The sequence below is a fragment of the Sceloporus occidentalis genome, unplaced genomic scaffold (assembly GCF_023333645.1).
Source record: "Sceloporus occidentalis isolate IW3139 unplaced genomic scaffold, rSceOcc1.0.p SCAF_125, whole genome shotgun sequence".
NCBI lineage: Eukaryota > Metazoa > Chordata > Lepidosauria > Squamata > Phrynosomatidae > Sceloporus > Sceloporus occidentalis.
In genome coordinates, this window is record NW_028317105.1 from 1,776,815 (window position 1) to 1,799,502 (window position 22,688).

The 22,688-nt window shown below is 39.2% G+C and overlaps 1 protein-coding gene across 1 annotated transcript in view; it reads left to right on the forward strand.

Moving 5' to 3' along the window:
* Window positions 1-22,688, forward strand: part of LOC149281989 (protocadherin-11 X-linked-like) — a 349,492-nt gene that overhangs the window by 232,337 nt on the left and 94,467 nt on the right. Inside the window, exons 4-5 of the mRNA XM_089498744.1 lie at window positions 3,349-3,373; window positions 10,506-10,516. Of these exons, the coding sequence (XP_089354870.1) occupies window positions 3,349-3,373; window positions 10,506-10,516 (36 nt within the window). The remainder of the gene's footprint in view (window positions 1-3,348; window positions 3,374-10,505; window positions 10,517-22,688) is intronic.

A 22,688-nucleotide genomic window follows, 5' to 3' on the forward strand; every position in this document is an offset into this window, starting at 1 on the left:
AAACAGACAAACTAGAAGGGCCAAGTGGGTTTTATCTGATGGACCTCTAGATTGTAAGCTCCTTGAGCAGGTCCCTCCTCACCTGTTGTTTCTTTATGTCATTTTATCATCTTGCCTCTCTTAAGTGCCGTCGAAAGAGTGTAACCATTTTTAATTTACCATCAAGCTGACGAGTAGCCGGTAGTAGAATCACTGATGCCACCAGTGATGTTGCCCCCATGTTTGGGGCTTCCTGACCCAACACTAAGTGGTCAAAGGATGTGTGTGGGCCCCACAGCCCTAATCCTGTACAATCCCCCCTCTCAGGAACCTTTTTAGGCTCCAACTTAATAAAATCAAATACATCCTTTATTAAGAGTATTTTCTTTGTCTGTAGTCCTTTACATGACAGTAAAACAAAATGCACATTCCATACCGATATATATATATATATATATATATATACCGTATTTGCTCGATTATAAGACGAGGTTTTTTTCAGAGCAAATGCTCTGAAAAATACCCCTCGTCTTATAATCGGGGTCGTCTTATAATCAGACCTCAAAGTCTGACTATGAGACGACTAAGATCCAGATCCCCCGCAGCTGCAGGGGACCTGGATCCTCCTGTCTCTCCCCCTCCCGCCCCACTTACCGGTACTTCAGAGTTCCCCGCACCGGCGCAGGGAACTCTGATCTCTGACAGCTGGGGAAGCTCCTTCCAGCTGCAGCGTGAGTCTACACGCTGCCCCAGGTACATGACAGGAGACTCAGAGTGTTAAATGGGGTGCATTTCTGGAGGCACGGTGCTCTGTGAAATGCCTTTTAACCCCCTTAATGCCAATCTGCCTCCAGAAATGCCTTTTTAACCCTCTATACGCCACTCTGCCTCCTGAAATGCCTTAAACCTCCCTATATGCCACTCTTCCCCATAATATGCCTTTTAACCCTCTAAGTGCCAGAGTGGCATATAGGGTTAAAAGGCATATCATGGGGCACAGTGGCATATAGGGTTAAAAGGCATATCATGGGGCACAGTGGCATTTAGAGGGTTAAAAGGCATATCATGGGGCACAGTGGCATATAGGGGGTATAAGGCATTTCTGGGGCAGATGTGCATAACTGGGGGGCAGGTTGGAAGATAGAAGGAAATAAAACCAAAATATTTTTCTCAATCATAGCTTTTATTAAAAAAATAGTTTAAATGAATTAACATTTACTGGTAAAACTTTTTTCCTATAGGGTCGTCTTATATTCAGGCTTTTTCTTTTTTTTCCTAAATTAATATTAAGATTTGGGGGGTCGCCTTATAATCGAGCAAATACGGTAATATATGCAATAATAAAATGATTATCTTGTTGTTTGCATTCATTCTTTTTAGAAAGTACATTTGTTTTAACCTTTCGATGTAAATGAACTTCCCTAGTAATACAATCTTTGCCATAAAAAAAGCCAATGCGTAGAAACCTGCAGATTTTTTCTCTTTTTTCAATTTTTTGCGTACCTATCACTTTTGCTCATTTGCATGTAAACTGGTGTGAGCAGCGTAATCTCTACATTGCAACCTATTCTTGCCGCTGCTTAATCAACACTAGTCTTTTGTCTAACTGCTTGAACTGTGAACTTGGCAGTTATTAAAATAAGTCTATTTTTTATGTGAAAACATGTATTTTTTTTTTACACTTCAAGCCCTAATCCGTGATTTTCTACTATTTCTTTTACTACCCTTTTTCATAGATTTCTTTCTATTTTGCATTATTTTACAACTGTTTTCCTGTGAGTGATGTGAATAAATGTGTCATTTACATACCACCCGACTTCTGGGCGAATCAGGACACTGGGGGCGGAGCTTAGGAGTGCCACTCAAACTTACAGCGCTACTGCGCATGCACACAAGAGATCAAAATCTCTGAGATGTATATATATATATATATATAATATTATGTTATATTGTAACAATGTTTTACTTTACTGAGAGGGTGGTAGATAAGTGAAACAGCCTCCCAGCAGAAGTGGTAGATGTTAATACAGTAAGACAATTAAAACATGCATGGGCAGACCAGACGGACCAAATGGCTCCTATCTGCCGTCTAATTCTATGTTTCTGCGTCGTAGGCACGAAAAGAAGCTGAATTACCGAAAACAAACTCTGCACAATTCTTTTTGGCAAAACGTGACAAAAACACATCTTGTGTTTAAAAAAATCACTGATTTTTTTCCCCCTGCAAAAATAAAAAATAAACCATTCCCAGAAGTATACAAAAGAGCTTAGTATTCCAATTATACATGCCACCAGGTCAACATGCGAGATTTTATCCTCAGAGCCCCCCCCCCATAGACTCGGTGTGAGATGGAAAAATAAACATTTGGCGCACAGTGGGGGAAAATACTATGGGTCGTGTGCTACAAAATAATAATTTTATTTTTAAAAAAATACATCTTTTTCCGCTATCTCTGTGGTTAGCTGAGCAGCAGAAGTCCGCTTTGTGTTAGATGCTGCTGGATCTCCAGACGGCAGGGAAGATTAATGTGCCAGCCTTTAGCTCATACATTAACTGACCCAACTGTCTGATTGAACATTGTAATGCAACCCTGTGGCACTTTCCTCCTACTCTGTCATGCACTGTAGTTATTTATTATTTTTTATATACAATACGGCAGCCTCTGGCACAGAGTCTCGCTAACTTCACAGATTAGTACCGTTTTTTTTTTACCCTATTTGACAGAAGTTGTTCCTACATTAACTTTTTAATGAGCATATGTGGAAAGTGCCGTACTCGGGCGCAAATGGGTTTTTTGCAATTTTTTGTTACGCGACCAGAGCGCCGTGAAAATAAAAATATTGAAAAAATATATAAATAAAATAATAATAATAATGATGATTTTTAGGCATTTATAATGATTGTGAGATGGATATACATAGAGAACAGTTTGGAAATTATTTGGGTATTGGACTGATGCTTTACTTTTTTTTATCGTTTTATTTAATCATTCCGCAGCTAAAAAACATTTTTGCGATGGCTTGATTATCGAGTGATATTTAAAAATTAGCTGCATGTGGTTATGTCTGATGAAGTACCGAATGCGCTAGGAAATAAAACAAGGTGTTCGTTTATCAAAACCAGAAGTGTGACTTTTTAAAAATGTTTAAATAAAAATATTTCCCACCGATTTTGTACAAAAAGTTGATATGTTTTTTTTTTTTTTAGTTTATAACCTCGCTCTTTTCAGATTGGGCTTTTTATCACAAAGATATATGTAGAGAAAAAGACCTGTAAAATTTGAAAATGTATACGTTAGACTTGTGCATTCGTCTTCGGGCGAACATGGAAACGAACACGAAGAGTGCGTTTTCGTGTTCGTTCCGAAGACACGCCGAAGAGAAGACGGCGGCGGTAAAACGTAGGCGAAGACGAAGACACACACCACGAAGATCTTCGTGATTGTCTTCGTCTTCGTCTACCATTCCCCCCCTTCATCTTACCTTGTCTTGTCTTCGCGGCATCGCGGCATCGCGGCAGTTCCCGGAAGTGGAAATCCGCAGGTTCGCCGTCACGGGTTACAGGGCAGTGCGAATGAGCCTATTGGTCGCCTACAGGGACCTCCTCTGGCATCAACCAATTGGTTGATGCCAGAGAAAGACCCTGCAGGTGACCAATAGGCTCACTCGCACGGTCTTTGTAGCCCCTGACAGCGAACCTATGGATTTCCGCTCCCGTTAACCCCTTCGATGCTGCGTTAACACAGCATCGAAGGGGTTAACGGGAGCAGAAATCCATAGGTTAAAGGGCCGTGCAAGCGACCAATAGGCTCACTTGCACGGCCCCTTAACCCTTTAAAAAAAGGTTAACCCCTAACTAATTGAACAGGGAGGGAGACCAGTGGCATCGGCAGTGCCGATGCCACTGGTCTCCCTCCCTGTTCAATTAGTTAAATGTCCGTACGAGCGACTTTATTGGTCGCTCGTACGGACATTTAACCCGGCACAGACTAACTAATTGAACAGGGAGGGAGACCAGTGGCATCGGTCTCCCTCCCTGTTCAATTAGTTAAAGACCAGTGGCATCGGCAGGGCAAGTTGCAGCATTGGGGTTTTAAAACCCCAATGCTGCAACTTACCCTGCCGATGCCACTGGTCTCCCTCCCTGTACAGAGTTAAATGTCCGTACGAGCGACTTTATTGGTCGCTCGTACGGACATTTAACCCGGCACGGACTAACTAATTGAACAGGGAGGGAGACCAGTGGCATCGGTCTCCCTCCCTGTTCAATTAGTTAAAGACCAGTGGCATCGGCAGGGCAAGTTGCAGCATTGGGGTTTTAAAACCCCAATGCTGCAACTTACCCTGCCGATGCCACTGGTCTCCCTCCCTGTACAGAGTTAAATGTCCGTACGAGCGACTTTATTGTTCGCTCGTACGGACATTTAATTAATTGAACAGGGAGGGAGACCAGTGGGATGTGCCGGGTAAGTTGTAGCATTGGGGTTTTAAAAGTCTGCACGAGCGACCAACAGAGTCGCTCGTGCAGACTTTTAAAACCCCAATGCTGTAACTTACCCGGCAGATCCCACTGGTCTCCCTGTTCTATCAGTTAATAAATTATAGAACAGGGAGACCAGCGGGATCTGCCGGACAATTACGGCACCAGGAGTATAACAGTCTGTACGAGCGACCCTATTGGTCGCCAGCAGGGGGCTCGTCTGCCATCAACCAATGGCAGACGAGCCCCCTGCTGACGACCAATAGAGTTGCTCATACGGACATTTAAACTCCTGGCGCCAGAGCGGCTTTAACCCCGTTTTAACCCCTTAACCGGGGAAAACGAAGAAAACCCGAGCACGAAGAATGTCCGCGAATATTCGCCCGAAGAGAAGACAGGACCAGGCGAATATTCGCGGAATACGAAGTTCTTTTTTTTGCCGAAGACGAGCACGAAGACGAACACGAAGAGCCCCCTGGTGCCCAAGTCTAGTATACGTAATTGTAGTCTCTGGTTAAAGCTCTGCTTCCCTGGGTCTCCGGGTCAGTTTCTTCTTTCTCCAGGCATTTAAGCACACCCACTCTGTATCCATGCTCCACCCACTCCCCGCCCACTCCCACCCACTTTATCTCTGTTTCCTGCCTACTTCCCTCTCATTAAAAGATGTCTGGGTTTAAACCTCCCCTTAGCCTCATGCCTTCCTGAAGCTACTCCCGCAGATAATATATGCCACGGTGGTACAGTCATTTTATAATAAATAATTCTATACAAAATGATGAAAGATAACAGAAGGGATCACAATTAAAACTTCATAAATGATTAGAATCCCTCATTTAATTTTACATTGCGATTTATATATAATATATTAAGCCCTTTATGTTCTCTAATGACATTCATTATAACAATAGACCCAGCAGTATCTGAGTAAAGGTATGTAAAAGTAAGTAAAGGTGATTGTCCCGTTATATCATTAGCGTCCATTCACTGATGGTTTGTCAGAATCAATTTAAATGCTGGGCGTAGAGTCACGTTGCCGCATTCCACCCAATTCTACACCGTGAGAAACACAGAACTAATAAATCAGCGCATGAATATTCAACGCATGAAAAAATGTAATAAATTGACAGTCGTGGAAGGATAGATTCTGCGTGAATGCAATGAAGGCTGTATTGCGTAATCTGTAGGGATTACAACAAACTGCAAAGCAAACTGCGTCTAGATTCATTACTGATGTTTTACGTTCAACGAGAGAATTCTAATTAGTCCTAGAATGTCTTCGACGAAAACAGAACCAAGATGGCTGTCAATGTTTAGGTCTACACCAAAAAAAAGTTTGAATTCTAGATTTGTGATATAAAACATCCCCTGTGGCTCAAAAATGTAACGTGTAGAGTTCACCTATATTTCCCAACAAATATCGAAACGAAAATGTGCATTTTCAGCTAAAACTGTAAATCTTTTATATCAGTATGGAACCTTCATTGGGCATATAACGCAAGCTGATTGGCCAGCCATTAAAATAATGATAGGTAATTAAAATTATACATCTGAGTGTGATTGGATACGGATATATGGATGGATAGTCGGTTATAGAGTATATGGACAGCACAGGGAGATACCGATCGCAGCTTTTAGTCTGCAAGGCTGTGACATCAGAAGGGTGACACAGTATATCGATGTCAGGCTTACTATACCTAGGGGTTATTTCAACTCAAAAGCTTTACAGATTGTGGTGATACACACACAATTTTAACCTAGTAATTACGTTAATACACATTATTAACACATCTGACATCTTATTGTATGTACGCTAAATTCCTACCATTAAAATATTCTTCTTCTTTAAAAGAAAAAAAAAATCTGTGATGCTTTTTCTGATTAGTGTTTTTACTCTTTTGCAATTTCTCACCTCTGTTGCTCCTTCTTCCTTATTACCACGTGTAATCATTAGGAAACAGCAGGTGTGCGGATATGGCAGAAGGTTATTGGAACTCAAAAAGATAGAGTTTAGTTTTTTAAGACGTGATCAAAAAAAAGAAACATGTTTACAGACTTGAGAATACGCACACTTACAGCGGAAAACACTTTTATCTATCTTAAACTCTTACTACTTGAACGTTTTGGATACTTTTAAAACTTTTGAAAGTAAATACTTTAATGCACTCCATCAAATCAGAATTTAACCCGTCTATATTGTCTGGGTGTAAGCATTTAGTCATGTGACATAAGAAGGAGCTACAGATAGGTTGAATGCTATAGAAAAGGTTTTTGGCTCTGATCTTACTATTAGAGGGGTCAATTAAAGTATTTAAGATTGGCACACTTCCCATTACATATATTCACTTGACTAAGTATCCAACAGGTACTCAGTACTACTGTTTTTCTCACCTCATATGGGGTACCTCGTTGTCAGGAGTGACCTTGTTTTTGGCCAAAGACCGGCACCAATGCTTCTTAGCTCTTTCATGTATGTTATTCACAAAAGTTATGGTGGGTAAAGGTGATGGAAAACCTTTCCACTTAAAATTAGAAGTATTATTAAACACTCACCTACAGGCACCAGACAAGACTTGTTTTTCCCTCAGAAATCTCATGGTGCTGCCACAACCACAAGGGATTCTGGGTAAATGCATGCAAATACAATCAATAGCGGTCACTTTCTGCCTCTATAGCCACTTTATACATGGACCCCTTGAAAGAAGTTGCCTCTTATACAAGACAGCCTTCACACATAACTGAAACAAGAGACACAGTAACCATTTTCTGCTTAATAAAACTCATCAGCAGGAGATTGTGATACTGGCTTAATACTTGAGGCTTGGGGTAGCACGAGAAATACCATTACATAAGTTATGGTGAGTAAAGGTGATGGGAAACCCTTCCACTTAAAATTAAGGGGGTAGTAGAAACATTATTACACACTCATCCACAAACACCAGACAAGCCAGAAGGCTTGTTTTTTTCCCCTCAGTAATCTCATGGTGCTGCCACAAGGGATTCTGGGTAGGCACATGCAAATAAGGTCAACAATAATCACCTTTTGCCTCTATATCCACTATTTATGTGTATATTTTAGTAATAGGTTTGGTATTTGGCGCTCTGGCCATTTTCCTTATAGCTTCTTTGTACCTTTTTTAGCCATATGTATGGGTGTAGTGGGTGGCATTGATCAGCAGCAGAAAGCAAAACTTTTAAGTAATTTTAATAACTACCTCAAATGTAAAAATGAACATTTTTTCAAATAAGTACTGAAATTATTACTCTCACAGTCTAACACGTCAGGTAAGGTAATTAATGCCGCTCCTCCAACACTTCTCATAAGAAAAACTGAATATATCAATCATTTATTTTAGATTTAATTGCGAAATATCTCTATAAATATAACCCTAGGAAGATTAATTTAAAAAAGTAGCCTAGTTTTAATAATTAGTTACAGACTTTTGATAGCTATTAATCTATGTTCTTTAGCATAATTTTCAGACCAATATATTTTAACTTTTTTTTTTTACTTAAATGACATTAGAGAAAATTAACAAATGTGCCATTTGATTAATATTTTAGTATCGAGCTCTTTTTTTTTTTAACTTTGGTACCAGGGAAGATATGTTAGCCGAAAAAGCAGGTCAAAATTTTTTTTTTATATGAATTAAAATTATAAACGCTTTCCTTATTAAATGCAAATTACTCTCTGCCCAATAAATATCCTTAGCCTAGGGGCCCCTGGATTTTCTAACAATGTGACCATTCATAGAAGCAAGAAATGGGTGCTTGGAGTTCATATCTCCCAACAGTCCCATTTTTTGCAGTACAGTGCTAATTTATGGCCACGGTCCCACTATAATACTTTTGTGGGCAGTGGGGATCATGGGGGAGACCCTCTGATCTACCTTGGTCAGCCCAAGGTCCAAGGTCCATGCTGTTGCAGAACAGATCTCCATTGAAGCTCCCACATGGCCTCCTCATGATGCTCTAAAGCCCCTGAAGGCTCCTCAGGTAAGATGGGCAGTTGACAAAACCTCTGCAAAAACACCCCAATACAAGTGCCCCGATTTGGACACTTATACTGATGTCACTTGTTCTAAAATGGTTTTCCACTGGTACGGTATTATCAGATATGCATATTTTGCATTTTCTTAAAGTTCTTTTTATTAGATTTACTGAACAAAAATATGGAGGACTTCAATAAAACTCTAAGGAACCCCAGATTAAAATTCAGGTTTGTTTCTTGGGTTTTCCCCTCTAAATTTGATGTGTTTTTGCTTTCAGGGGACAATCTCATAAATAATCATTATTTTTATAGTCAGAAATGATTTGCTCTCATAAGTGTCCACTGGGTCCTATTATACAGAAATTTAAGGTATTTTTGCTTTCAAGCAACAGTCTCACGAATAAGACTTCTGGCCTCAAAATGATGTATTTAAAAAGTATTTAAATTTCCCCAAAAATCTACACCAATCAAATTATCGATACTACAATATTATAAATTACCAGTACAAAAATGCAAAAAATGTTAAAATTAAATTTACATTTATGTCTTTTTCAAAAATTGTACATGTGTTTTATATGTATACATATGTCTTTTTACCTAAAATTACATTTTCTGATTATTCGACTTTTCCAGAGATGCTTTTAGAGTATTGCCTTTAGGTTGCTCACAAATGTGTGACATCATAACAAGGTGCTAAAGATATACTCTCATCGGGACTTCACTCGTCTATGTTCTCTCGGTCCGAAATGTTACACTATGGAGTCAGAGAGATGTAAGACAGTGTTTTGAAATGTGCCCATCAGACAGAAATGAAATATTCATACTGGACATTTATAAAATATGATTTAATGAGAGCTTAAAAGTATTTCCAATGAAAAATAGATTAGGTATGTTTTTCATGTTCATTTTTACTTGAGTGGAGTTTGAGCTGCTCAAAACTTGTTAAATAATGTTAATTGGAAAAATGTAGTTCATGAAAAATAACTTTGGATTCATATCATGAATGGTGTAGAAAGGACAGAATATATAGAGGCTTCCTGGACCAATCAGGGGATGGGACATAACTGCTATGTAACCATGTTCTTGTTATCCCTTTCTGGATTGGTCTATACAGTGTTGTAAATGCGATTAGCACACCAATTATGTCTTCCCACCTCTTCTCGAGTCCGGATTCTGAAAGGGTTGCCCATCTCCTTTTAAGCGAGGAGCGATGGTCCTCCAGGATAGGGCTCCTGCATCTAGTAGAATGCTCCTTATCTTCTAATCTATACATAAAATGATTTACCAAAGTACAGAAACCAAATGTTAGAAGAAGAGGTCATAATCTACATGGGTTAATCAGCGGTTTAGATGTAAGGAAGTTTAATTTTACTGATAGGGTGGTAGATAAATGGAACAGCCTCCCATCAGAAGGTAGGGGCTAATACAGTAAAGGAATGTAAGCATGCATGGGATAGGCATGTGGTACGCGTCTGAGTCTTTAGAGTAGGCTAGATCGGCTGAATGGCTCTTGTCTGCCGTCATAGTCTATGTTTCTGTATATATGTGATTGCATTTCTTTGGTAAATAAACCCGTGGACAATGGATTTGACTCATGTGCTGACTTGGGTGTTAGCGCGTGGTGCCTCAATACAGATCTAAGCGGTCATTTTACTGCATTTTAAAAAAAAACAAAACTGTTTTTCATCATAAAATATGTTGATGTTTTAAAATAAATCTGTGCCATATACAGTAAAACAGGAAGATGCAATTTGAATAGGATTGATTTTAAGTTCGGTATTCTGGCACAGACATGTTTTTTTGTGTTTGGAGTGATTTTTTCCTACTTAAAGTGATAGCACTAGGTTGGATGCACAGAACGCTCTCTTTAACTCAATGCAGAGTAAGATTTGTGATTTGGCACTGAAGTCGCACGCTCTGTGTTACTGGGAGTTAAATGCTAGCAATTAATTTGACTCTAGCGATTCTCATGGAACATTGCACTCCTGCTTTACATTAACACAAACTTCAATAAGACTTGCGTTACACGTGTGAAGAGAGTCTGAAGACGTTATCTAGTGGCAGGTAAGGTGTGAACCGAGTGGGGGATGCGATCGTGACTTTAACTGTGCAGAATGACTGAATAGCTGATCGATTTTATTACATCACTGTTTTGCTTTTTACATTTAAATGGATCTATCATCAGTTTCATTATGCTTCTTTTGATTAGAACTTACAATTTCCTAACATCTGACTCATTCTTTTTTTCTGGTTGGCTGCTGAATGTTTTATTTAAATAATTGTAACTTTTTTTTTATAGATCACAGCAGAAGTCTGGATTAAGGGAGGTTAAATGTTAATTAAAGGTTGATTATATATTATTATTAATATTACATCTGAGCTATTATAATAATCCCGCTCGAAAAGGCCTATACATTGGTTCTTTTCAGAGTTATAGAAGATTAACCCTTTAAAGGATTAATTACATGTCATGCAATCAATGTTTGAGAGAGAGCATGTAATCATTATACCTGCGAATTGCTCAATCTAGGCTGCTCTGATTTCTCCTTCTTCTGTGGGAGTGGCTTCATGAGGGGCAGGACTATCCACCCACGAGGGGCATAGTTAGTTTTGCATGGGTGGGGCTAACCGCTGGAAAGGGTGTGGCATTAAAGTTGGTGAGTGGGCATAGGTAAATGCCACTCCCCTGCCTGGAGAAGGAGGCGAGTGACCCGGAGACCTGGAAAAGCAGCATTTCACCTTGAGTCGCCGGGTCAAACCCAGAGAATTTGTATTTTAAATATCTTGTTAAATTGTTTGTCTTAGTAAAGCCTTGTAAAGGCTATAAAAAGACAAGAAAGGTATTAAAGGAGATCTTTAAAGAACAAGATTATTATAATTGTCTTATCTACTACTTTGGTCCATGAATACATGTGCAATGTTCTTGGATTTTATACAGCAGCAGAAAGTGAACATAGTATTGCTTTGGACATATTTGTATTTCATAAGTTTTAAAGGTCTGTTAAGGTGACAGAGAATAAACAGTAAACCGAGATAGATGGATTGATAGGAATTGTTTGATGCATTAAATATGGTCTTAGGTCCCCTATTATTTAGTTAGTGATCTCCACAGGGCTACATTGCCGCTGGTCCTATATAGATAACATTGAAATCAGATTTCTATGAAAAATAAAAAATAACCCTACAAGAAAAAATAGGCTGTTTTGATGAGAAGCAAGCTTTCTATATACCGTAATAAATCAGTGCATGGTGCTATTTATGTACATTGTCATTGCCTTAAGTCACTGCTATACTATTTACAAGCTCAGACTTTGGAATATATGAAATATATCGGGTATATATATATGAATATATTTGCAGGAAGATTTCATATATTTTCTGTTTAGTTACTCTATCTTTTGAGTATAAGCTTTGTCATACTAGAATTTATTTTAATAATACATGTTATGATTGGAAAAAAATGGTATTGCAATCTTAGAGCCTAATAAGACTTGTCTACCATTCGTTAACGTTATCTCCCATTACCAAGGGGAAGAATAATTGTAAAAAATCAGGGAACAGTAAGTAATGGGTGCTCCTCCAAAACATATAGGGCATAAATTCATGCTACTTATTTGAATCTGTCACAGGACCATCAGAAGTCTTGGGGCTCAGTAGAGGCTTAATGCCTGGGTCCCCTCCATAGCTGGGAACTCTCAGGGTTTGACCCTGAGTCTCAAGGTCTCAGGGTTAAGTGACAAAATCTTAGGGGCACACAGTCTAGGAACTGACTTCTTTCAATGCTACACTGCCAGGATTGTATCGAAGATTAATAATTGGTGCTTTTGTTTCCAGTATGTTGATATCCTTGTTTGAATCCAGGTGCCTCAATTAAGTGTATCTTTAAATAATGTACGTCCCAGGTATGTCTATGTCCATCTCATTGTTCCATCCATCACTCTGTCTTAAGATCGTCCCATAAACACACTTTATGAAAACAGGGGCAAGCCTAGGGTCTGTGGGGCCTGGGTGCTGTATTTCTTCAGGGCCCCCTATTACTCTGTACACTTCATACATACACATTCTTTCTCCTGCTCCTCTTCTTTTGCTCCCAGGCACCACTATTCCTAGGCTCACCTCTCACACTACAACAACATATGGTGACACACAAACTCACAATAACATCATGCACTGGCAACCACCCACACACACATGCTAATACCAACACACATACACTCATAATAACAGCTATACACAAACATACCCTTACACACTTTAACACCGTACAGCAAAAAACACACACATCATATACTCACAAGCACTAACACCATACATTCATGCGCAGACATGCCATACAGTACCACACCATATTTATTTTTTTTGGAGCCCGACGTGCATGCTCCTTTGGTGCTGTTCCGTGCCGTGAGGCATCGGAAGCCCAGAATACGATTCTGGAATCCCACAAGTGGAACCCAGACAAATCCCCCCCCCCGAAGGGTGAGACCCCTCTAGCCTTCAGGGCACCCCCGCAAGGGAGTAGCCCCCTTTAGGCTTCACTGCCTCAAAAGAAAAACAGTGATCCAAAAAGCGTGGTACAAAATCGTAAATCAAAAACATGAACGTGGCCTCAAAGAAACCATGAAGTCCAAAAACAAATTAATAGGCACACGTGTAAAAACGTAGTGAATGTATAAATTAAAATAAATAAGGGCAGGCCATTTCTGGCCTAGCCAGGTTCAAAAATAAAGTTCTTAACTCCAAGACCAGAAGATGTAAGGAGAAGAAAGTGCAAAAAGGCCACCAGTGGAGAACATACTATCAAGGCAATTTAACACCTCAGGCTCCATGCTTTCCAATAGGGTACAACACTTGACCTTAGCCAAAAAACCAAGAAGCAGCACCACACCATGTGCTCACATGCAACACTTCTATGTAACAACATACATTAGTACACACCCACAGACTCCCTCTATATATACCATTACATAAGTTATAGTGGGTAAAGGTGATGGAAATCCTTTCCACTAAAATTAAGAGGGTATATAGAAGCATTATTAAACACTCATCTACAGACACCAGACAAGCCAGAAGGGTTGTTTTTCCCTCAGAAATCTCACGGTGCTTCCACAACCACAAGGGATTCTGGGTAGGCACATGCAAATAAGATCAACAATAATCACCTTTTGCCTCTATATCCACTTTATACATGGATTCCTCATGCTGACGAGTCCCATTAAGGACGAAACAGCTGTCAAACCTCTTACCCGAGTTTTGTCGAAAGGCTGTCCTGTACAGCAGGCAATTACTTTCAAGGGATCCATGTATAAAGTGGATATAGAGGCAAAAGGTGATTATTGTTGACCTTATTTGCATGCGCCTTCCCAGAATCCCTTGTGGTTGTGGCAGGACCATGAGATTTCTGAGGGAAAAACAAGCCTTCTGGTGTCTGTAGATGAGTGTTCAATAATACTTCTACTACTATATATATATATATATATATATATATATATATATATATATATATATATATATCTATCTATATCTATATATTTCTTCAGACAATTGTGCAAGTAACAGTTTGTATGGTGTGGCCTACAACCTGACCTAAGCTGCCAGCAAGTCCCTCCTTTTTCCATCCTTTTTTAAAATAATATTTTATCCTATAGGGAAAACATATCAACTTCTTTTTGTGTGAAAATTTCTTCTATGTGTCGTTTTCCTTTAGAATTTAGGATTCAGAGGCAATCAGGGACGCTGTGGCATGGCAAATGGTCTAGCAGGTAATTTGTATGTCGGGGCCAGCAGACATAGAATTATTGTTTTGGATAAATGCTGGTACAGGGAGGTTGACAGGACACTGGGCATTTCCCAGTTTAAACTATTACTTATTGAGTACTGAAATAAGAAAAAGTATAATTGAAGTTGACATAAGTTCCAATAATTCTCCATTAGCAAAAAAAATCTGTACATTAATAGTGCAAGTGCTTCAATGCGTTTATCCGGACTGCAGGAAAGATACAAGCAGGAACAGTCAGTAACAATTATCCTGGAATCATCTTGCGGTTGAGTAAATTCTTCCAGTTCTCTTCATTCTTACAATTCCCGGTTACGTTTGGTCCCTCATTTGTTTTTTGTTGGCCATGCAGGGACTGCAGAAGACGCCATTCAAAACTGTTTTGTTTTTTTTACCGCAAAATGCGGTATTGACTTGGGCGAACAAAAACGCCATGTGACAACGGGCTTCTTATTTTGTAAACCAAGTTTTTCCAGAGAAACTGTAGGTTCTGGTGGATAATTTACTAGACAGTTGTAAAATAAAAAACAAAAGTGTGTTCCGCAAGCCACTTCATGTGTCGGAGGTTCCACAAACATGGGAAAAAGTGATGTGTGTTGGCTAAGTGGTTATAGATGTTTTGCAAAGCCTTTCAGGAAATACTATTTACTACCTGCAAGAATAAAAAAATTTAAATACAATGATGTGAACAATATGTACAGAGTACTGTATCTTAGTTCCCAGGGCCGGACTGGGGAGGACTAAGAGGCCCTTGCACTTTAACGCCAATGGCACTAAAAGACTGGGCTCTGTATTGCCTCGTTAGCAATGAAGAGGTTTCATGTGTTAACTGATTGAATAAACTATACTTTTGACCCAAGAAATCTTTAATAAATAACCAGTGTTTTCTCAAGGATAGCGTAATGAAAATGTACGCTATAATAAACCTATACCCCAGTGAGCTCTCCAATACCTCCAGTTGTTTCTTTTACCTGTAATCATGGAAATCACAGTAAAAAATGGACCCGCAGTTAAAGCATCCCGTGGCATGGTGAAAATCCTATTCTGTAGCAAATACAACAAAATGTTAGCTTTTGCACTACTGTAGCAGTTCAGACTTATTATTTAAACTGAGACTATTTCTAATTCCTGGCCACAAAGTCTTCTGCTACTTCCTGGAAATGCTAATTTGTACATTACAACACAGAAGCATAGGCGCCAGATGCCAATAAAGACTTTGTCTTGTATGATTTATGGTCCCAGGGTTTCGTGGAACACACTTCTATCTCCCATTGCTCAGGTTCTTGATATCACGCTAGTGATACAACTAGAATTCCACTCCAATGTTCAAGATGACTGGCTGGCCCAGGGGGTAGGAAGACCATTGTCTCCAAATTCTACAAACAAGGTCAGTCTGAGACCCAATTTGGGGCTGGCCCGCTCACAGAAGTGGGGGCCATCATGTCGCTCAATGAAACACAGCAGTAGTAACTCCGCAGTTGGTCCGAAAAAAGGTCATGTTGCATTCCAGGTGAGTGAACATGTGTTAGAGTAAGTGTTTGTTACTGTGCGGAGGTGGTAGTCCACATGGCCCCTTACTTTGTTTTTTTTGGCAAGCCAGTTGTCAGATGCACACCCTGACTGGCTCTACAGAGCTGTTTTCTACAGGCAGAAAGCTGTTTTCCAACGTCGGGTCTCTCCTCTGACAGTAGAAGATGGAATCGCTGGCTCTTTAGTGTCAGATATGGTATAAGAGCTCTCATCGAGCAGGCAGCCTCCCCTGCCATCACACTGGATACAGTGTAGCACGACACATTGTAACTAACGCTCATGGCACCACTAAGCAATAATCTCTCTTTTTCGCCTGTTCCTGTGTGTAGTGAATGCTGAAGTGCGAGACCTTCATGTAGTTAACCTTTTCAATGCTCAAGTGCAAACCTTTTTGAGCGTGATGGCATAATGCTAACAAATTGATGGGTATGTGGCAACATAATCGCCATGCTATTACTAATATACTATGTTGAGGCCATTTTTTCCCCCCATTTTCATTTGGAAACCCAACCACAAATTAAAAATTAGACACTTCATGGAGAATGCCGGACAGTGTTTGCACAACTATGGTACCAAAGATACGCTATTCCATGACACCGGAGAGGCGTTAAACTGCATTAAATGAACCATCATGCAAACTTGACGTGAAAGATCCTTTGCACACCATTAGACAGCTGTTCCAGACTTATGTTTTAATTATGATTAAAAATAATTACCTGTGCGAAATTGGATGGATGGTTCATGTTTTCAAAATGTTAAATGACAAGTGAAAGCTTATATTGTATAATATAATACAATTTTCTACCTTCAGCCTTAACTTTTTTTCAGCTCCAATTCAATCCTATGAGCTGGGATTGTGTGAGACTTCTATACTCTCCGGGTTTGTTGAGGGTTAATAAAATAAACCCTGATGACATAAGACGAAGTAGGACATTTTAGGTCTGCATGCTTTATTTATTTTAGTTAATGCTGTAGGTGCAGTACACAGTGACATATTTATAGGTACGTTATACATACAAGTACTATCTTCCAAATGGAGATCCACCTATACATGCCCCAAGTATCGCGCCAGCCTCAGCTCTTCTGCATTCAGCAGACAACATGCGCATTGGCTTACACAGACACAGTAATACTGTGATAGCCCACAAATAACACATGCAAATGGAAAACTTTTTCAGGCTTGTATCTGGATCACCATTGACATTACACGATGAACAAAAGTGATCCAGACAGACGATTCAATCCAGGTCTTCTCAACCTTACAACCACTTCTAGGATCTCCTTGTATCTGAGTGCACAGGCCAGACCATCAATGGGATTTATTCATTCGTTTGCAGGAGAATTGTGGTTTCAGGTCCCTCACTTGCCTTTTCATTGTAAAGGCCCAACACTAGCTGGTTACACCAACATGCAGACTTACAATGGCCCTGTATAAAGTATAATTCAGTGGTTGAGGAGACTGGAGAACTCTCACTTCTTTAACTTTACATCATACAGGACCTGTCAAGCTCTTCCATCAGAACCTCACTGGGATCGGCTCTTCGCAATGTACATTGAAGTCAAGGAGTCGAAAACACATCACTCCAGTCAATACCCCCTTTATTGAATTTACCCCAATGTCTGCCCACTACTTTTTCCACTAGTTTGACTGCTGATAGCACTGAACTGCAAAACATCCAATCGTTAAAGCGTCTTATATAATGCAAATAATAATCACCCTTGGAAGAGATTTCATTGCTAGCACATTTTAATTTATGTTTAGTCGAGCATAAAAAATATTTACCCAATTTCCTAGATATGATTTGTTTTATTTTTTTCAAACAAGCCAAAATAAACTACATCTGATTTAATCTATTAATATTTAATGTAACATTTTTACATATCCATGTTTCACGTCATTTAAAAAGGATGGGAATTATTTTTGTGAATAATTATTATAATGGTTTAACCCACTAAATACCAGAAGGTTGTATAATGGTTTGTTACTTTGACAGTCTAAGGGTTAATTTGGGAGTTTTAAAATATGTGTCACCCAATACTAAACAGGCTCCTGACAATAACATTTTAAAAACATAGAGACATAGAATTTGGTGGCGATCAAACCCATTTGGCTAATTTCATTTCCCTATTCTTTTTTCTGCTGTAAAGAATCAAACCCTAATCTGTCCTTGGACTCGTCATAGATTCGGAAGCCATTCTCCTATCCCATGCATGTTTAAATTCCCTCACTGTATTAGCCTCTACCACTTCGGCTAGGAGACTGTTCCATTTATTTACCGCTACCTGCACTTTTGTACAAATGTATGTGCTTGGACAAAGATCATTTTTGGGTCCTAGGCTTTCAAATACTGTTTTATTTATATTCATATATTTTATATCACGATCCTAAATAAAGGTTGATGTTTTTCCATAGTATTATTTTTTTGGTTTTGCGCAGTGGGATAATGAATAAGGAAAAAGAAACCCTTGCAGTGTTCTTGTTATTGTCAGCTGTGTATCACTTGAATCACATCATTTTAATTCAGCTCAGAAAAAGTCCAAAAGCTTTGTTTTGCCAGATTTAAAAGGTCACATGCAAACTCTTATCTGTAAGATGACAAAATCCAAGGTCACTTCACCATGTCTTAGCACTAGTGTGGAATCATTAAAGTTTTATTAAAGTCATTCCAGAGTTCTGCAGATACTGACATCTGGTGGCAGATGTGAGAAATGCAACAAACACATTCTCTGCTGTCCCAGAGCGTGTAGACGTTAATATCCTATCACACACACATGCTTGCATTTGTTATGTATGAACTTAAAGAGTTAAACTTGTAATAACGTAACATGCAGTATTAAAAACATTCTTGAACTCATGGAGTTGGAATTGGTGACAATAAAGACTTGCGTTGCCAAAGACAGACGCTTTGGTTTAGTTTTCAAGTCTGTTAGGTCTATTCACTTAAGAGGTCAAGTGATCAGTCAAGTTTAGGGTTAACTCCACTGAGCAGACTCCAATTAAATTGCATGCCCTTTAAAAACAGTTTGTATATTCATTAATATACAAGTTATTTGCCAGGGCATGCAAATTTAAATTTTGTGAACTCCAAACGTGGATGTGCAAGTTAAATGAAAATTAAATATTAAAAAAAATTATAATTTTATTTAAAAAAAATTAAAAAATGAACGGTCCACTGAACCCTTATAAACCAAATGAGGGAGATAGCTGTTGTCCCCCCCTTCCTTATTTATATTATAATATATATAATATATATATATGTATATATTATAATATATATATATTATTATATCTAATATATATATATTATAATATATATATATATATATATTATAATATATATATAATACATATATAAAAAATATTATGATAGGCTAGTATATAACTAGTTAACTACTTGAAGAGACAAATTCTTGAAGAGGTGGCTTACCTAATATGTGTCTCCTAACATATGCTTTTCAGTTGGTTGGGTAGCAGTGATCATAAAGGTTATCAATTTTTTTGTATAATGCCCATTTTTTTCTGTTTTATCCTCAATGCAAGCTAAAGCCTATTTGCATTTTTTTATATTTATTTTTTTCTGTTTTCAAACCTTCATCACTTTTTATTCAGTTCTATCCTGCGGCTATAAACTATTTTAAAATGTAATATTTATTACGCAGCCCGTCCAAGATGAAAACCCATCTTGTAAAAAGTGATAAAGTCTTTGATTTTCTGCGTAAAAGTTCTTGTATGGAATGTTGTATGAACATCAAAATACTTGGATCTTTTTTTTTGTGAATTATGCAAAAGCTTCTACAGTCGGAATATGTAATGTTTACTAGCGATAGCATCTTCGGACAAAGTCTGACTCTTCAGGTGGGCCGACAGATAATGAGATTCGAAGAATGGCACTGTAATTTTCATCTCGACCACTGGCATGGAATAGTGTAGCTGAGATATGTCTAGTAATAGAATACATACCTAGGATACATAAACAGACTTAACAAATTACAGAAGGGAAGTTTATTTCAAAGGAGGAGAAATGTTAAAACAAGAGGTCATAATCTGAAACTAGAGGGTAAAAGGCTTAGTTGTGATGTATGGAAATTTTATTTTACTAAGAGCGTGGTAGATAAATGGAACACCCTTCCAGCAGAAGTGGTAGAAGTTAATACAGTGATAGAGTTTAAATATGCACGGGATAGACATATGGCTCCTGAATCTAAGACGAGACCGACGACTGATTAAGGTTTGAGATTTACATCAAGAAAAAAACAAGGCCAGATGTGCCAAATGGTTCTCATCCGGCTTCAGAACTAGGCATAAATTCCCACCGAAAGGAAGCAACTGAGAAGGGTTAAACTGGGTTTAATTATATAATACATTGACGCAAAATACACTGAAATACAGTGTTATTACCATGTTTCCTATAGTCTTAACAGGTTTATATATATATACACAACATACATATATATATATATATATATATATATATATATATATGACATCATATACTATATACATCATATATAAGGATATCACAACATATACAGTATACATCATATATAAGGATATGACATCATATACAGTATACATCATATATAAGGATATGACATCATATCCCAGAGGTCTGCAGAGAGGAAATCCTCTGTGGAGGGAGTAGCTGGGGCACTGCCCTTGGTAAATATGTCACTATATTTAAATATTAATCTCCTCTTGCCTGCTGTTTTGGGATTTACATTCAGGATTAGGTGGAAAAAGTACATTTATTATACAATTTTAATATTTTAATAATTTTTCTCTAAAAATATCCGGGTTAGCAAATTTTCGTGAAAGTTTTAATCTGAGAACATGCTTAGAGTCCTGTAGAAAATAGCAGTGCGTATTCAAGGCCCAGACAATACGCTTATTATTCAAGAAGCAAACATTGTGTTTCAAAAAGATAATGTTTTGCGTCTCGGTTTTTTTTCTAAGAAACATTTTTTTCCCCCAAAAGCTTTGTCTTCTCCCGCTGTGCGAAAAAGCAATGCTGACAACATTATTGTACAGATGAAACTCTAATACCGTTATATTATGATAAATTTTAGCAATAAAATCAGACTACTTTGGTGTTGAATCTTCGTTTAATAGTGACAGCAAAGGGTATTGAACTACAGTCGGAGGGGATCTGATAAGTGTATGCGATATATATATATATATATATCTATATATATATATATACTTACAAAGTGTAGAGAAGCAGCAAAATGATATTCACTTTTCAATGAAATGGCTTTCGATTTTTCTCTCCGCTCCTGTTGACACATCTGTATTGCGGTAGATAAGTGATACAGAGGTTTGCTTTGTGCTCAGATCTGCGATTTAGCATCTGCTTTACTATAGATTTTTCAACATTTTTTTTTTTCTTATCCAGGAGTTCTATATATTGGGAAAGAATGGCCCATGCCCTCCTGACATTCATTCATCATCACAAAGGAATTGATTACGTCATTACACGTGCATTTGCTTTAACTTCTTCTTTTGCGGTGTTCGCAAGCTTGTGAGGGGTGCAGCCATTTACTTACTTATGAGTTGGGGTTAGCTTATGATGTCTCTTTATTCAAGAGACCAAGTAGAGTTGGTTTACAGCCTAGGTGAAGAACCACAGCATAGAGGGCACGGGTAAGAAAAGGCTTGGTAACAACCAGGGGCTAGTACCTTTGGGCCATTTTGGGGGGCTGTTACAGCTTAGTGGATCGAGGCCCCCCTAACCTCTCACTGTAAACAATGCTCTATGTCACACTCATGCCGTCACACCTTACTCTATCAATCACATCACACACCTCACAGCCTCGCCTCGCATGTACCGTTTACTTATTACCTCGGGGGAAAACGATGTGTTATGTGACACCCACTGTGCTCCTTCTCCTTCGTTCGGTGGGCTGCTCCAAGTGGAACCGGCTTTCAATTATTTTAGAGAAGCCTAGGGAGAAGTTGCCCCCCAGGCATTGGGCATTGACTGATTTGTTAGGACAATAACAGAAGAATCACCTGCAATCACTGATCTTGTATATTGCATTTCAATACAGCTGATAAACCAAATAACAGCACCCCAATATACACACAATATACATATTATTATTATTATTATTACTGTTTTTATTAATTTATTTATACAGTACATATAATCAAAGGGTCTGACCAAACTAGGTAAAGAGGGTCCCGCTCGTATATATTTCCCAGATAATGTACAATACACAATATCGATACCGCAGAACAAAGTTTTTTTCTTTAAAAAAGCACCAAAAAACATGCTGCCACTCTGTCCCCCCCCCGAGATATGCTGCCACTCCCCCCCGAGATATGCTGCCACTGTCCTCCTGCCCCCTTGAGATATGCTGCCACTGTCCTCCCCCCCCCGAGATATGCTGCCACTGTCCTCCTCCTCCCCCCCGAGATATGCTGCCACTCTGCCCCCCCCCCGACTTACCAGAGGAGACTCCCGTGTGTCTTGCGGGGCCGGCGGGGGACATCTACACAATACGCGTACACAACTTCCGGTGCCGGCACTCAGCGGATGTGCCGGCACCGGAAGTTGTATACGCATATTGCGTAGATGTCCCCCGCCGGCCCCGCAAGACACCCGGGAGTCTGCTCTGGTAAGTCTTGGGGGCAGAGGTAAAACGCATCGTGCGGACGGTCACCGGCTACGGCGATGCGGGTAAACAACCTCCGCAGCCGGTGACCATCCGCACGATGCGCTTAGACAACCTCCCGTGCTGGCACCCCCCCGGGTGGGGAGGCTGGCAGGGGAGGCTGTCTAAGCGTATCGGGGAGTAGGATGCAGGTCCCCTGCACCGCTGCGGGGGATCTGTATCCTAACCCTGCTGTCTGCCCGGCCTATATTCGAGCCAATACGGTATTTTTATGCGGCGGCAACCATCATTGAACAAAATTCTTGTACTTTGACAATGCAACA